General features: G+C 48.0%; 1 protein-coding gene across 1 annotated transcript in view; it reads right to left on the bottom strand.

Annotated features, from left to right (window-relative positions):
* Positions 1 to 481: 481 nt before the first annotated feature.
* The window catches only part of CFAP276 (cilia and flagella associated protein 276), a 57,922-nt gene continuing 40,542 nt past the window's right edge, over positions 482 to 17,861 (bottom strand). The window contains 1 exon segment of the mRNA XM_085651139.1: positions 482 to 721. Coding sequence (XP_085507265.1) covers positions 651 to 721 — 71 coding nt within the window. The 3' untranslated portion in view covers positions 482 to 650.

Genomic DNA, 17,861 nt, shown 5'->3' with positions numbered 1-17,861 from the left:
GTTTTTGCCCAACATAAAAATCACCACACAACCCAATAAGTCCTATGAGGCCTCCGTCTCCAGCTTCAAATAGCACTGCCTATGCCATGTCCCTTTAAGAAGCCAACCTGCACAGAAGATCTCTTTATTTCTTATGATTTATTCACCTTGATCTTTGACTGAGATGTTCTGCAGTGCCTGATGGATTAAATGTCAGAACTGATGCTTCATCCGCAACAGCTCTGCATGACTGTTTGGCCAGCCAGTGTGCTTTAGGCATTTTGAGGGATATACTTTATATTCACAAGGTTACTGCCTGTAAGCCCTCCTTTTCCACTCCTGTTTTCTTCAACTCTTGGAGAAAACGTTGGGGCTACTTTAAGTACTTTACAATCATATACAACATGGAGCTGAACACAATCGACCCCAAGAAGAAATGATTAACAGTTGTTGCTCCATGGTGCCCCTTGGAGAAAAAAAGAGAAGCGGTGAGCAATCAAAGTTAAAATCCATCATCAGTGTAGATTTTTATTGTACTTCGACGTGTGAAAACACGTGTTTACTTCTCCGTATGGTAGCTCAACAACAGATTTTAATGTACAGACGGGATGTAGAGACAAAGAAAGAAGATGTTGGTCAGTGGTGTCTTCACAGCGATGTCTTTCATTGTATCAAATGGAATAAAAGCCTCCATCTTGCTTCCTGCAGTATCTGCTGTTGGTGGCTGCACTGTGGTGGCTCACTGTGGGGAGAATACAAACTAAGTTTAATAGGCATGTACAAGGCACATCAACAGCTTTTATTCAACAGCTATGCTGTATTCGGCAGGAATACTCACACAGTGAAGCAGCATCAACACTAAGGACCAGATCTACAAAGGTTTTGCGATGGGTTTGGTATTTACAAAGCAACAGAAAAATCTCTGTGTTGCTTTGTAAACCAAAAGAAATGCAGCGTATTGTGCTGCCTTGCGTTACTTTGTGTCAGGGAGTTGTTTGATGGGTGGTGCATGGGGGTTTCTATGCATCCACCAATAACTTTTTACGCAAGCCCATACCTACAGACACTTGTAATGATTGATTTGCTCCAATATCCTGCACCTTCCCGATGCTGGGGGGACAGAGGATTTGCTTTATTTCTCCCATTCTAACTGACTTAGGTCATCCAATTACAATATCTGAACAAGTATGAATCTTTGTGATTAGGCCATAAGTATCCTACAGACTGATCGCAAGCTGCTCGTAGTATCTGTTGCAGTAGCTTGCTGCCGCCGATGATTTTAACAGTAGGTGTCTCCCAGCTGCATTTTTGAGCTTTTGCCCTGTGACGCAGAGGAAGGTGACTGGAGAAGCACACTGCCCATTCTGCTCTTAAATAAACAACCCTGTGCTGCTGTCTGGGAAGATGCCTGATCATAAATAATTGTCACAGCACACTGTTTATAAACATTCATGCTGATGAATATTGCCTCTATGAAGGTTTATTTAATTAAACCCATCAAACTTAATTTAAAATATTCTGAGGCTTATTATGCTGTATTAAGGGTGAATTTATCAAAGTTGCACTACACTGACTTTTTTCGTTTATGTTGCTTTCTTCCTTTTATTCTTTCTTCATTTATGCCTTTATATCTTTCTCTCTTCCTATTTATTTATTTATTTATTTATTTTAGTGTTTTATAGAGTGTGAACTTGACCCGGGAGGGTATCAGAGCGCTTTACAAGGTTTACAGGAGTGAACAAAAATGGCTTAGAAATACAGAAGTATACACAATGCTGGACACATAGGGGAATAGAGGGACACGTGTATAGCTACAATTACAGTTAATCAGTATACAACCCCACAGTTTCTTGGTGGAATGAGTAGGTGATCTGAGGCAAAGGCGATAGTCTTAGATTAGTTAGGCACACTGTGGTGGTTGAAGGCAGAGATTAGGTGAGGAATTTACCCATGAGGAAAGTTTTGGCCTCCTTTTTGAAGCGTGCCAGAGAAGGGATTCTTCTGATGGCAGGTGGGAGAGAGTTCTAAATTCTTGGTGCGGCCCCGGAGAAAGCGCGATTGTAGGTTTTTTTTTCCGAAAACAGGCAGGTGGGAGCAAGAGGTCTCTGGCGGACCTGGAGTTCCTGCTTCCTCCAGACATCACTAGTTTCTGTGCAAGATAAGCAGGGGAGTTTGCGTATAGAGCCTAGTGTGTAATGCATGCCAGTTTCAGCTGTATTCTGGCCTTGAGTGGGAGCCAGTTCAAAGCTTTCAGATGTGCAGAGATGTGGTAGATTTTCCTAGTGCCGGTAAGTAGTCTGGCGGCCGCGTTGTTGCAGGCTTTTAAAGGTGCCAGGGAGATCTTGGGTAAACCCGAGAGGGTGGAACAGCCATATTCAAGTCTAGAGATGACTAGTGCTTGGACTGCCATTTTTAGGTCGGGAGTATCGATGAAGGGTTTCAGCTTCCTTAGGTAGCTCAGGTGGAACCTGGCGATTTAGCCATCGAGTTGGTGTGGTCCCACATGTTCAGGTTGCAGTCGAGGATTATTCCCAGAGATATGGCTGAGTCCACGATGGTTGGTGGGCACTTTAAGGCTGTGATGGCCTTGATCCACATTTGAATCTCCGGGTTGACTTTTGTAGGGGAGATTAGGAGAAATTCGGTTTTCTTTGCATTGACTTTGAGTTGGTTAGAGGCGAGCCATTGGACGGTCAGTTTCAGGGTCTCATTCAGGGAGAGGATCTCCTCGAGCAATGAAATTTTAAGGTATATTTGTGTGTCGTCCGCGTACATATGGTAGGAGATGTTAGCGGTGCGAAGTACTTCGGTAAGCGACTCTAAGGAAAGATTAAAGAGGGTGGGGGACAGGGTTGATCCTTGAGGGACTCCAACTGTGATCGGGGTGGGAGCTGATAGGTTGCCGTTAATTAGGAATCTCTGTCATCGGTTGTGGAGGAAGGACCTAAACCATTCTAAAACAGAGCCATCCAAACCCATCCTGAGTTTGAAGAGTTCGAGTAGATTTTCATGGTTGACCGTGTCGAAGGCCGAGGATAGATCTAGGAGGATTAGAAGGCAGGTTTTGCCTTGGTCTAGGGCTTGGAGGGCATCGTCCACGATGTGGAGCATGGTAGTTTCAGTGTTGTGCCCCGGTCTGAATCCAAATTGGAAGTCATCGAGTAGGTGAAAGTTGTTGATGTGTTGACTTGGCCGGCTTTCAGAGAGTCAGGAATCGATCCCTGCTGGAGAGAGGCGTTGATTATTGCAGTCCAGATAGGGACAATGAATTGGGTGGCAGCAGCGAGGCAGTTGGATGGTAGCTGGTCATTAAAGTGTTTATTCGGGTTTAAGGTAGAGAGGATTTTAGAGATAGAGTCTTCGTCATTGTGCTTGAAGTCGGTCCAGAGTGCTTGATTTTTCAGTGAGGCCAGTGGGGGTAGCGCGAAAAGAGTGGGCAAGTCAGAAAGGGGTTGAGAATATGTAGCGGCGCTGAGTTCATTTCCTAGGGCTGTGATTTTATCAGTGAAGAAAGAGGAGAATTCCTCAGATGATATTAGAGACTTAGGAGTTTCTTTCGGTGTTTTAGTCAGTTTATTTGATTGGTGTTTGACCAGTTCAAAGAGCTTGCGGGGTCTATTCTTGGCATTCCCCAGTTCCGATCTGAAGTATTCTTTTTTTGAATTGTGGATGTTCTTGTTCTAGGCGTTTCTCGCCTGGCAGAGAAGTTTTAGATACACAGCAGAAGGGTGCTGTCTCCAAATTCTTTCAGATTGCCGGAAGGATCTCCTCTCCATGTTGAGGGATCCAGTGAACCAGGGGTTTCTGTCTTTGATTTGTGTTCTTTTTAGTTTTAGTGGGGCAAGGTCATCCAGAATGTTCGATATAGTTGCTGAGTAATGATCAATGAGGTCACTGACCGTAGTTATATGCGAGGGGGGGAGGTCAGAGTTACAGCGAGCCTCCAGTTTCCTGTGGTCAAGGTTCTTGTTGTGTCTGATCCAGCGTTTGGGAATCACCGGTTGCGGTGCCTTTGTCTTCTGGGTCCCAGGTAAAAGGAAGGCAATGGCGTGGTGGTCAGACCAGTCACATGGGTCTATGGAGATAAGCTTGACTGATGATTCCTTAGAGATGATCCAGTCCTGGGTGGCCCCTTTTGAGTGAGTTGGCAGTGAGCAAGCTTGAGTCAGGGCTTGATCGGTTAGGAGGTCTTTGATGACGTGAGGATCCTTAGGATCGTTCCAGTGCAGGTTGAAATCACCAAGGAAAATCTCTTTAGCATTGGAGGAAATCTTAGTTGTGATGATTTCCAAGAGGTGATCGGTGAAAGAGTCGTTCAAGCCTGGAGGGTGGTAAAAGATGTGCAAATTGCACAGTTGTATTGAGTTGCTGCAAATGGAGAGGGCGAGGTGTTCGCAGGAGTCAGTGGTGTCCGCCGTGAGTTCTGTGACAAGGAGGTTAGATCGGTAGATGCAGGCGATGCCTCCTCCTTTCCTGCTGGATTGTCTGTCCAGTCTAGCAGTATTGTAGTTGGGAGGGACTAATAGATCCAGGCAAGGAGAAGAGTATTCGTTGAGCCATGATTCAGTTAGTATTGCTAGGTCTAAATTTTTGTTCAGGATGAGATCAGCAATATCGGCGGCGTGCTTAACTGCCGATCGGCAGTTGATTAAGAGACCAGATGGGGGGGTCGGGGGGAGTGTCAGGGGTCTGGGCGGACAGGAGTATAGGCGCAAGGTTGCTTTTAACCACACTTCTGTTACGGTGGGTAGCTGACCTGTTGGGGTTGATGGTGACCGTGCTGATGGTATGTTCGTAACTCGCATCTAGTGGACAAGGGATGACTTGGACAGAGTTGTGGTCTTGGAGGATGGCTAGAATTTCGTTTTCGGGGAGGTCTAGTGAAATTGAGGTGGCAGTGGGAGAGTTGTAAGAGAGGGCGAGAGCTCGGGATTCCTCCTCTGAAAGGTGGCAAGGTTACTTGCGCGGGCGAAGGTATCTCAAGGGTAGCGGTAGTGGGTGCTTGGGAGGCTCTGTGACATGGGGGGGTGGATATCAGCGGGGGCTTGAGGTTAGCAAGGGAGAGTTCGGCAAGGTGAAGGAGGTTCATTAGGTCCAGAATGAAGATATGGATGCTCTGAGTTAGTTTGGCCGCTCTGGAGTGCAGGGTTTCGAGATCAATATAAGGGGGAGGTGCTGGAGGTGCTAGAGGGCAGGGGGGCATCGATTCAGGAGCAGTACAAGCGGCATGCATAGGTGGAAGGGGAGAAGGGTTGGCTCGAGCTGAATTGAGGGTCTTTGGAGGCGTACAAAACTCACGGTTCGTGTGGATGGCTGGTGGGGAGTTGGCCAGAGGTCTAGGAGCGACTATATTTGTGGTGCGGGGGACATGCTATAAAGGTTAGCGTGATCAGTGTTGAGAAACATTAGAGGGCCAGCTCGATCTGAATCAGGGGTCTTTGGGAACGTACCAGTCTCCCAGTCAGTGGGAGGCGCTAGGTGGGAGGAGGTCAAAGGTGTAGGGGAGATTCTGTAGTCCGGGTCAGAAGACACGCTGGGGAGGGTAGGATGAACTGTGTTGGAAGTCCTAGGAGGGGGCGTATGTGGTTGGCTAGGCACGTTAGGCTGGCAGGATGGCGGGTCATTGGTGCGGATGTTAGTTACCCTGTCGGTGTTGTGCACATGGTTTCTGAGGAGGGTGAAAAGGTCTGCAAATTTATTGAGGTTATTGGTTGAGGCTTGGATCAGAACAATGCCGTTTTTGTAGAAGGTGATGGTGAGGTCAGCTCGCAGGGTTGAGGAGGGTGCTATTGTGAGCTTGGTGCCGTATGGAATGTAACTGGTTGAGCGAACATTAAGAAGGTGCGCAAAGGTTTTGCGCCAGGAGGCGGTTCTTCTGGAGTAGAAGATAAGGTCATTAATGCCTATGCCGATGTCCACGCTGTAGCGCAGGTCGGATATCAGCATCTCAGGGTGGCTTTTTAGGGTGGCGTGCTTGAATGATTTAGCAGCGGTTTTGGAGAGTTTGGGGGGGGGGGTAGACCAGAGTATAAGAGTTTTCCCCCGTCACAGTCAGGCCAGGACCTGACATGTTGGTTAGGGTAGGGCACTATATGATTAAAAAGGGACAAATAGGCAGCAGAGGGGATGGGATGGGTACGAAGGCGTGATGGAACTATAGTGACTGAGACTGGTCTCTCCGGAGTGTTACTCATCAATCACCAGGGCGGGGCGGCATCTCGGGCACGATTCTGCGTTTCAAGTGTACAAGTAATGTAGAAGTCTTCACTGAACCCATTATTAAAGAGGGTCTTAAAGTGGGCAACAAAAGTCAGGAATGCCACTCTCCACATACCAGAAAAAGAGAGTTAAGTTGTAAACAATATATTGTAGCACCGCAAATTAAGAGTCAGGCGGATCTTCAATGAGCAACAATTATACTGTGATGCCGCTCTTAACATATCAGGAGTGGCTAAACAAGGTGTAATCAATAAAGTTTTGTAGCACCGCCATCTTAAGGTCAGGCACTGAGGGGTGATCGAGAATGTCTTAACATGTCGCCATTTTGGAGTCATGCATTGATCGGCAATAGATACATAAAGGAGCTGTACGCAGACCTAGATGACAAACACACTCTCCAGGACTGCAATGCTATTCGTTTAAAGACGCTTGCAAGAACACCTAATTTGCGGTATGGTAAAGTACCAGGAGCAGTGAGAAATGCCCCGTATTATTTTTAAAGCGCCGCCATTTTAGGTGCTGGGGAACTTTGACCGACGAGCCTCTAAAAGGTTCAAATTGCTCAGAGACGATAGAAATACCTGGCGCGCCTTGAAACGTGCATAGGCGGAAGGGCCGCACAATCGGCGTTTGTTCTGCCTGCCGTGTGACAAAGGATCCCAGGCGACGCGGCAGAGACAGGCCATCAGGCGGGATCGCAACAGAGGGCGACGTCTGCCAGGAAGACACAGTGTGGGGTCCTGGCATCAAGGGTCATCCACTTACAGCCAGAGACACCAACCCTCCGGGAAAAGCGGGTCCCCACTTGCAAGCCCCCATCGGTCAGTCGAGCACTGGGCAGAGCCGTGAAGAAACGGCGGCAGCGGCATCAGAAGCCTGGCGCCAGGGGCTGCAACGCGCAGGTGAACAGCGCTAGGCAACCCGGGCTCCAGTCAGGGATGAAAGGGCAGCCAAAGGGGCCAGCGTCGGCGGTCGGATGGTGTCGGTGCCCACCGTCGGGCAACAGGTCTCCGAACAGGTCCGCGGGTTGGCAGCACTCGCGGCCTCAGCATGGGGACAGAAAGCCAATGTGCCCGGTCACCGCAGCCCCCCAGCAATCAACAGGGCAAACTGGCGACATTGAGGCAAAAGCACGAGGTGTTGGGGGGGGGGGGGGCAGCAGCTGCAGACGCCGGGGGCTCGCTCCGGAATGACCAAGCTCCACAGCGGCAGACCGATCCAGGAACAAGAGATGCGATGAGCAGCGACGGAGTCAGTGTCGGGAATCGATCCAGGACAACCGCATCGGCCGATCCAGCAGGTAAGATAAATGCCTGATTCTGCTTTCACGGTCAGTTTCTGTAGAAGAGCGCATTAAGGCCTAGGGGCAAGTGGGGGGATGGCCAGTGAGCAGGTTTAAACGGGGATATTAACCAACTTGGAATTCCCAAACCGGGAGCTCCTCGGCGAAGCTCCTACTCCGCGGCCATCTTGCCCAGTCAAGTGACTTTATTTCTTGTCCCCTCCTGTTCTTCCTTTTCTCTCCCCCTCCTTTCTTCCTCTCTTTCTTGCTGTTAATTTCCTTCCCTCCTTCTCTTCAATATTTCCTTTCTTCGCTCTTTTCTTTTCTCACTCTACTTACTTACTCTTTTTGTTGCCTCTCATTTCCTTTATAACTTCTGCCCATTATTCTTTTCTTGCTTTCAAAACATTTTTTCCCCTCTTATGTTCATTCTTTGCTTCCTTTCTCTCGTGCTCCCCTTTTCTTGTGTCTCCATCTCACATTCTTTACTGTGCTTTTTCAGTCCTTCTTTTTTTTTCATCCTTCTGCTTTATTTTTCATTTCCTTTCCATCTTTCCTTCCTTAGTTCCTTTTCTCCTCCAATTTGTTCTTTCTTCCTTTCACTCTATTCTTCATTTATGTTTGTTCCTTCTCTCTTCGATTCCTTTGCCCCTTCTTTCTTTTTCTCCTACATCCTTGCCATTCTTTCTCTCCTTCCTTCCTCTTCATCTTTTCCTTTCCTACTGCCTTCCTCCATTCCTTCCTCCTTGCTCCTTTTTAGGTCTTGCCTAGCGTTGCTGCGCACATGCGCAGCGCGCTCGGCGAGATTTAATGTTTTTGAGGACTTTCAGTAAAGGGCTTTAAGCCCCGCCCCTCTTTTCCATTGGCCGGCGTCACCGTTTATGCTAAACGGTAGCCAGCCATTGGAAAAGAGCTTTGTGTGTTACCTCCCATTGGCTTTGTCTGCCGTCCCACTTGGACGGGCTCGCCTGCTTTCCGTTCAAGTCGCAAAGGATTTCTTATCTTTATGGGGCCATGTGTTTCAAACATATGGCCCCATAAAGACAAGAGATCCGGCTGCAGCGTGGTCCTCTTTCGCTTTTGGGACCATGCTTGTTTTCTCATGCAGCAGCCTACATAGAGAAAATGGCCCGGGTGAGGCGCGCTCCAATGCGCCTCACCACTTGTGATTGGTGGAGCCTGGAGGGAGGCTGCCTTTGCTGGTGACGTGAGCTGCAGGCAGTGAAAACGCAGGACGGCGGGAGCCGGGACCCATCCAGAAGCCGGACTGTACGTTTTTGTAATTTTTTTTTTAATTAAACGAACGCCTCCCCCAATCCCCCATGACGACCCCATTTCCGCCTCCCCACCCACCCGTTATGCCGGCTGCGACTGGCAGCAAGCATTTAACGTGTTGTACCTCTAGCAATGAAAGGGCAAGCCCAGCTTTCAGTGTTGTCGAGAGGCCTCACGCAGTGCGTAGTAGGCAAAAAAAGATGTGTATAGGATGCACCGCACTTACGAGTCATCAGGAGAGGGCGGGGAGAAGACAGGGCACCTCTACATGCAGCTTTTGTTACTGGCGAGATCACAGTGCTTAGATGTGCCGGCAGATAGTACCGGTCAGCCCTACACAATGTCAGGTAGGTCACAACTAGGCCGCAGGCATGACCAGAAGCCAACATGATCCGCCGGGTGCCCCCCGGCGGCCCCAGGTCCGAACCCAGGGGGCCCTGGCCCAACTCCGTGCAGCACACCTCCCGGGTGATCAAGGGTATGCAGCGACACCACACCTTAGGTGCCGGGAGTCTCAGGCAGAGGCTGCCGGCACAGACCCGGTTCGGGTGGTCTTCGTCCAGTGCTCTCTCACTAGGCACCGCGGCATGCCCTGGCCTCATCCACTGGGTACAGGATTGCTCATAAGCTGCTCACATCCAGATGCCACCAAAAAACGAGCGGTGGAGCAGGATTATCGGGCGTATGTTTGCTCCGACCCACAGAGCGAAATCAAAACGCTACTTTCTTGATGCAGTGCGAAGCCACGCCATCAACCGCATGTACATTATTTTACACTTTAGGTGTCATCGCCAAGTCTTTCATTAGTGAAATGATTAATTTCAAAGAGCAACTCCCGTTGTTGTTGCGTTAGCGGTAAAATTATGAATTCTCAAAGTAGAACTAAATTGGAACGCTAAGTTGGCCCCTCGTACAATACCTTGTTTTTATTATAAGAATGCTTAAATACCAGTGCTTACTATCACCTGCAACTGATTATTTACCTACCTCAGTCTAAACTCCGCTGGTTTGCTTTACTGTTCCACAGCATCCTGCACCGTAGTGCACAGGGTAGGAGCTGTGCTCTTCCGATCAGTACCTGGAAAACGGTTGAGGTTTAGATATAGGTAAGCAGGTGTCACAGAATTTTATTGCAAGTGTGTTCTACTTCGGGTGTTGCTTTTTTGGTGGTAGAAATATGGACCTAATGTGCCATGATCTTAAGAATGAATACATGTTAGCATTGTTTTTGTCTCATTCTCCTTCAGGATAGCAATGATTATAACAAACACGAGGTTGTAAGGTGGGATCCTTAGCTACTACCACCAAAGAGGTGTGGCCTAAATAGAGTAGCTATTGGAAGGCCACCAGGTAGGTCCTGATTAAAGCGTGCAGATGTCCGAGTTCAACGGACGGGCTAAAAATGTTGCCCAATCAGGAGTAAGAGTAATAGTGTTAACATCCTTATACACAGTTTTTGCTTTTAATCTTGTGCAACATAGCTTTTTATTTATTACTTCAAGAAGCGTACACACTGGCAATCCATAATCTGACATAATTTTAATGCCATCCGTTCTGGGCTCTAGTTATCCCAGTCAATACCTAACAGCAGGAAACAACAAAAAAGATCTCTAAGAGATCACACAGAGCCTGTGGAGCATCAGGATTGGTACTCACGATAGAGCAACCCTAGAGGAAGCATGTCATATGATATGAAGTATAAAACCAAATTGCAAATTCAGCAAAGACAGTTTCTGTTAATAAGTATTTATACACACCAAAGCACTCACCGTAAGTCTCCAAACGGGGCTAGTAAGAGGCAGCAGTGCATTGCGAGGCCCTGAAGCCAAGAAATAGTTTCAAAATAGCGTCTGTTTGAGGGAGTGTTGCCATTTAAAATCACGGTTTCACTTGCAACAGGAGTCCTGGTTATGAAAGTGGTCAATCAATAAAGGACCAGGTCGCTGGGGCAGTAACTTGTTCTCTGGTACTCCACAAGTTCCAAAACATCCAGGGAATGTTCCTTGGAAATCAGACGACAAGCGTTCAGATAAGAAACGTGCTTCTCCCCACTGATCCTGCTGTTTTTTCTTCTCTGTTCCTACGATCTTACATACATTTCTGCCTCAGTGAAGAAGTTCCAAACAGCATGCATGCTTCTTCTGGTCGGGTCCTAGTTCCTTTCACCCTCAGAGCCAGAGCAGCGTTCCAGTTCATTGGATTCAGAATGAAGCAGGAGCTGCCTCTTCTAAGGCCTACATTGTGCAGATGGGAATTCCTCCAGCATACATCTGGCCGTCTTCAATCTTCTCCTGTACCAGTCTGCGCCATGCCTTTTGAATTGTTGCAGTTGGTTTTATATTGTAAACCCAGCTGCGCTTGGCAAATATTCAAAAGCAAATCAAGTTGGCAATCCTGTGCATTCTCATCCCTTCCATTTTTCAACACTGTGGCAGAATTCCTCCTTCACTTGAGCACTTTTTTTGCAAAAAGTGTCCCAGGCTGTGTGTGCTACAAAAATTAACAAGCATTAAAAATGCAATAGGTCTCGCCTTTCATTAAGTTAAAGCCATTTGCTTTGCTATACAACACCATTAGCAAAGCAAACTGCTTTAACTTAATTAAAGGCGAGACCTATTGCATTTTCAATGCTTGTTATCTTTCTGCGTGTTCTTTCTGTATTTTATCACTTTCTCATTTTCTTTCTTTCTTTCCTTCTTTTTCTAATTTCTTTCTTTCTCTCAATTTCCCTTTTCTTTTATTCTTCCTCTTGTTCTTTTTTTATCCTTCTCTAAATTCTTCCTTTGTACAAGAGGTCTTAACTTCCTAAATTAATCTCTACAATAATTGTTTTGTTTATCTTTGCCTCAGATGTATCCCCAGTGGGCTTCAGGTTGGCTGCAGAGATAGGTTTACTTGCAGGCCACTGGAAAGTATGCATCAGTGGCTACGTTGCTAGTGAAAATCCCCAGATTTCATTAGGCCTCTCAAGCTCTGGTGAGCCTACACTGGCTCCCTGTTCAAACGAGAATAGTGTTTAAAGCCCTCTGTATCACTCACAAAGCGCTTCAGGGATCGGGCCCTACCTTTTTAAGAGAGAAACTCAGAAGATATGTCCCTGAGAGCACTCTTCGTTCCACCAGAGCCAGAAGTCTGGTGGTGCCCCCTTATAAACTTTTTTTTGGGGGAGGAACTGGAACTTCTGGAAATAAAAGCTGCACCCTCCCTTTTGAGTTTTCAGAAGTCTTCAAAAACATGGCGTTTTGGGAGCCAAGAATCACTGGCTTCTCTCTCTACCTTGTTACCTTTGCGCCAGGACACCTCCAGGTATATGTTTGCGCTATATAAAAACCTAAATGAAATCAAATCTATATATTGATAGGTGGTATAAGTTAAAGCTGAAATGTATGTGTTAAAAACGTTATGATTGAATTTATGACTGTGCACCTCGGAGTATTCTGGTGTATTGATCTAAAGCAGCAAACTTTCTGGCTGGCCTTGCTTACAATTTGTGTACCGTTCTATTCACCAGCAAAGGTTATTATTAAACTTGAATCAATAAGGCAGGACCAGTTTCTGGTCATCAAGCAACACATTTTAGGGCAATTAGCAGGATAATAAAAGTCTTCCAGACCCGAGCTCTCATAATGAGAGCTGTCATACCATGAACTTCATGACAAAGAGACCACAAACTCCAGACAGACACTCGCCTCTCACGTTGTCATGTCTTGTGGTCACAGATACTACGACACAGACTCTTCTTTAATGGACAGCTTTATTATTTGCTTCATGCCCGGTCCCCGTCCCTACTCTAACTGCCCTTTCCTCGTGTCTCTCCTCCTCTTCCTGTTCCCCCCTGACTCCACCCACAGAACAACTACACCGCTCATATTCTACATCTTCCCCGTTTTTAACAAAATGAAATGACTGACTTGTTTATAGTTCTTCAATTAGTCTTTTCGGTCTGTGGAGATCCCGTCGAGGTCGGAGCGACATGGTCTCTGCTCCAGACTCCGATTCTCCCAGAGTATCAGGATGTTGACCCTCGCTCGCCACTGCCTGTTGTCCTCTCCCTTCACTTCCAGGTTGCCCCAACATCTTCTGGAGCGACTCTCTCATGACTGGAGTGCACTTTTGAAAATGTGATATGTTCCTGGTGACCCTCCGGCTGTCGGACTCAGCAGTCACCATGGTACCCTTTTTCTGAGTAATTGTCAAAGGCTCCGCTCTAAAATTACAGTCCGTTTTCCTGTGCTGTTCCTGCTTGACTATTACGCAGTCCCCTTCATGAATGGATGGTGATCTTGCTCTCCTTCGGGCGTCTGCATATGACTTCATTTTGTCCTTCCCACTACGGTCTGCTGACATGACTTCTTGATGAATACGAGCAGGTGAGACCGCTCTCAGAGCGCCTTCCCAGGTGGTTATCCGGGTCCTGATTGGCCGACCTAGCATCAACGTGGCAGGGCACTTTCCTGTGGTGGCATGTGGTGTTGTTCTATAGGCCCTCAGATCTTCGTTAAGAGCCACTTGAAGATCCTTCCTTTCAACTGTCGCCTGTTGAAAAGTCTTTTTAAGAGTGGCCATGAACCTTTCAATTGTCCCATTAGCCTGCGGCCATAAGGGCGTGACTTTCCGATGCTTGAAATTCAGATGCTTCGCGAATTCACCAAACTCATGTCCATTAAAAGGAGGGCCATTGTCTGTCTTAAGTTCTTTGGGGATGCCCCACGCCGCAAACACTTTATCTAACACCGCGATGGTGCTCGAGGTACTGGTGGATGATACAAATTGGGCGAGTGGAAACCTTGAATATTCATCCATAATTGCCAGGACATACTTTCCTGATGAGAGAGGTCCATAAAAGTCCATGGCCAGTTCTTGCCACACGCCACTGGGCAATCTTGTCATTTGCAGAGGAGCTGGGGAGGCTCCGTGACTAACCAGTTGGCATTGGGGACAGTCTTTGAGAGTGAGTTCCACCATCTGATCCAACAGCGGGAACCACACCCGCTCCCTAAGAGCTCTCTTAGTTGCAACCACTCCTCGATGACCTTCATGAGCGAGGTTGATGATGCCCTGTCGTAGTTGCGCTCGGAATGACAATCCTTTGGTCCCTCAGCAACAGACCTTCCGAGGTGGCAGAGAGCTCTTCACTTACATGCCTGAAGGCTTGCATTTCTTGTCTTACTGCAGGATCATTTCCTTCTTCCTCACTGTCGTGCCTCCACCTATTGGTCTGCAGTCGGCGGAGTACTTTTTGCAGAACGGCATCTTGCGCAGTAGCCTCTTGAATGGCTTCCAGGGGAACCGCTGGTGGTTGAGCATGACCCACCACAAAGTGGATGTATTCTTCGGCCATCGACGATCCTGCTGCCATCGATGCTTGAGGGTGTCGGGACATATAGTCAGCCGGATTTGCTGATTTTCCCGGCTTGCGCAGTATTGTGTATGTATACTCCTGTAGACGCAAACCCCATCGCTCAATCCGAGGCGGCATCTTCGATCTGGGATTACCGAAGATGGTAACAAGCGCTTGATGATCAGTCACCATCGTAAAATGTTTGCCATAAATGAAAACATGGAAGTGCTCGCAGGCCCACACAACCGCCAGACTTTCTTTCTCTGGTTGAGAATAGGCCTTCTCCGTGTCCGACAGGCTGCGACTCGCATAAGCTACGATATGGCGCTGATCCCCGTCATTGTCATACTGAGCCAAAATCGCACCCAGGCCCACCGGGCTAGCATCCACAGTTATTTCCGTCTTCCTCTTGGGGTTGAAATATGCTAAATTGTCGTCCGACTCAACGGCACGTTTGATGTCTTAAAACGCTCGTTCACATTGAGGGGTCCAGTTAAACGGTTGTCCTTGCTTCGTGAGCGTTCTGAGGGGATGATTAAGTGTGGCATAGTCTTTGATGTATCTGGCGCAATAACTGGCCATGCCCAGAAATGATCGAATGTCACTAACATCTTGGGGACTCTTGGTGTCATTTAGGGCCACCACTTTTTCAGGGTCAGGTTTCATTCCCGCTCCAGAGAACACATGGCCAAAGAATTTGAGAGTGGATTGATGGAATTCACACTTGTCCTTGTTTAGGGTCAAATTAGCTTCCAGGAGGGCGTGGCACACCCGATCTAGGGCCGTATCATGTTCCTGCACACTCGACCCATACACAAGAATATCGTCGCTATAATTCAGGGTGTTGGGTATGTGATGTATGGTCTGACGGATGGCCTCTTGAAAAATCTCCGCCGCTGAGGAAATACCAAAACTTAGTCGTTTGTATCGAAACAAACCTAGGTGAGTTGCAAACGTTGTTATGCACCTTGATTTTTCATGCAACTCCAGCTGATGGTATCCCTTGTTTAGGTCAAGTTTCGAAAATACCCTGGCACCATTTAACGCAGAGATCATATCGCTCAAGTGAGGCCCAGGATGACGTTCTCTTTCAATCGCCGTGTTGGGAAGTCGCATGTCAACACATAAACGCACCTTCCCAGAAGTGCCTCTCTTGGGTACAATGACCACTGGCGACACCCATGGAGTGGGGCCGTCGGTCCGCTCAATAATGTCAGCTGCTAGGAGTTCTTGGAGTTCATCCTCCACCGCTTGTTGAAGGTGGAAAGGCACTCGCCTGGGATGTTTTGCTACAGGCCTTATTCGGTCATTGATGTGGAGCAGAACTTGACGTTTGTTCATCTTTCCCAGCCCGGTGAACAGCTTGGGGAATTTGTGAAGGATGTCCGGGTCATCACTAACCCTGTATAGAATCTCGACCAAACGAAGGCGCTCCGCTGTTGGTAAGCTGAGAAGGCAATCAGCTTCCGGGCCATCAATCACATGTATGACTGCCGCCACAGACATGTTCCGGTGTCGAAGAGTTGCTGAGAATTTTCCTAGACAGGGAAGTGGCTTCTTGGACATCCACGTAAATACCTTGACGTACGCTGGACCCAAAGACGGCTGGGGCTTCATTTTTTTGTACTCGGATACCGGGATGTTATTCAGTGACGCTCCACTGTCCAGAACAAACTTCGTGGCGTGATTTCCTACACTTATGTTCAGTCTCGGGTACTTTTTAAGTTGGTCCGGATCTGCGACCATACTTGCATATTCAATAGAGTATGCCGATCCACTTGACTCGGATCGAGAGTCCCGGGATGGCGACCTCCTCGACCATTGAGACCTCCTTGACTCTCTGCTAGAGTGTGAGGAACTAGATGATGAGTGTGGTCGATCTTGTATAGCTTTCACGTGATGTCGTCTAGTGTCAGAGCGAGTTGCCCTTGTTCCTTCATTCCTTCTCTCCTTGCGATAGTCTCCACACATTGCTTCAAAATGATTTGTTCGTCCACATTTGCGACATTGTTGGCCCATGGCTGGACAGGCCTCTCTGTGTGGGAAATCATACCCGCACAGATAACATTTCCGTCCGCTGTCTTGTCTCTTATCTCTCCTGGCTGACTCATGTCTTCTATGCTCTGTGCGTTGCGGGCGAGAGGACGGTCGGAATGGGTGCCGTCGGTCCTTCGAATATCTGCGACTGGTTTGCACTCGGCTTACCTGCTCCCGTCGCTCAGGGCGCCCAGTCTCCATGCTCTTAGCTTGCTCCTCCGCCTGATCATAAACTCGAGTCATTTCCTCAATCTCCTCCAAGTTGTGACTCTTCCTTAATAGTCTCCTTCTCAGTGTCTCGGACTGACAGCCATCGATTATTTGTGACCTGATGGCATCATCCGTTGAGAACGCGTCGAATTCACAATACCGGGACAGTCGACGTAGTCGCGTGATGAATGTGCTCATTACTTCGTCTTTCCCTTGACGGGCTTGATGAAAAGCATATCGTTCATAATCCACATTCCTTTTAGGTAGAAACTTCTTGTTTAGAGCTTCTCTTACTTTATCATATGTCCCTGTGTCTGCCGTTGGCAATTCTTTAATCAACTTGCTAATTTCTTTGCCCACCAGATTACGCAGTGCGATTACTTTGTCTTCATCCTCTGTCACCTTTGATCCCTTGATGTAATCCTCAAAGTCCTCGAGCCATTCCTGCCATCTGGGGCCCATGCTCCCTCCAGTCGTCAGCGTTAACGGTTCCGGTGGGCGCAGATGCGATACACCTGTCATAATTGGTTTGACTTCATTTCTCTGCGGAGAATTATGGTTCGACATTTTGGCAGCACACTCCTATTCCTTCTTGTCTTGGCACGTGCTTGTTTGTTTATTATTTGTCTGAACTGGTGTTTGTTTATTGTTTTAAGTCTTTTCACCCTGTCTTTCTTTCCCACTTTTTTTTTTCTTTCAATGCTTGTTTGCTGGGCCTCGCCTGACTTTAAGATGGCCGTCCCAGTACCTTCACGTGGATGTCCTCCAAAACCTGCCTGACTTGAAAATGGCCGCTCCACAGGCACTCTCACTCCCATGAGGTCGTGGCTGCAGTCCTTACCAGGCTCTCCACACGTCACGCAGCACTCCCGCAGTCACTTCGACGGGTATCAGCACGTTAGCAGTGCCTCACGCCCACTTCTGGGTACTTCTTCTGGGTATTTCCTCTGACCAGACCAGCTCCGAGCAAGCTCCCGGCTTCTCCTTCGCGTGCGTGCCGTTTCCCACGCATCGGGGGTGAGCTTTTCGTTCGAGTTTTCGTTTTGAGCGCGCACCAGCGCTCTTCCTTTCAAGCACTTCAGCGAGGCTTCACTCCAACCTCAGACGCCTTCCAAACACCAGCACAGCCAGTAGAGTCGGGGTGGGCTCCCGATCTCTCCTCATCACTCGCGAGTCAATGCTCACACATCCGGGGTGACTCACGATTCGGCGCGAACCAGCGCTCTCATTCAAACGCGCATGGTTTCCTTGACACCGGAGCGGGACACGGACACTACTCCTGATAATTCAAGTTGCTGGGCTGCAGCATCCCACCCTCGTCGCCAGTTGTCGTGTCTTGTGGTCACAGATACTACGACACAGACTCTTCTTTAATGGACAGCTTTATTATTTGCTTCATGCCCGGTCCCCGTCCCTACTCTAACTGCCCTACACCGCTCATATTCTACACACATAAACCAGAGTAAAGGAATAAAGCGGGTCTTGGGATAGCTTCTATGCCGTTAGTGATGTCTGCTC

The sequence above is a fragment of the Triturus cristatus genome, chromosome 1_1 (assembly GCF_964204655.1).
Source record: "Triturus cristatus chromosome 1_1, aTriCri1.1, whole genome shotgun sequence".
NCBI classification, from domain to species: Eukaryota; Metazoa; Chordata; class Amphibia; order Caudata; family Salamandridae; genus Triturus; species Triturus cristatus.
Note: the sequence above shows the minus strand (reverse complement) of the source record. Positions and strands in the feature narration are given on the sequence as shown.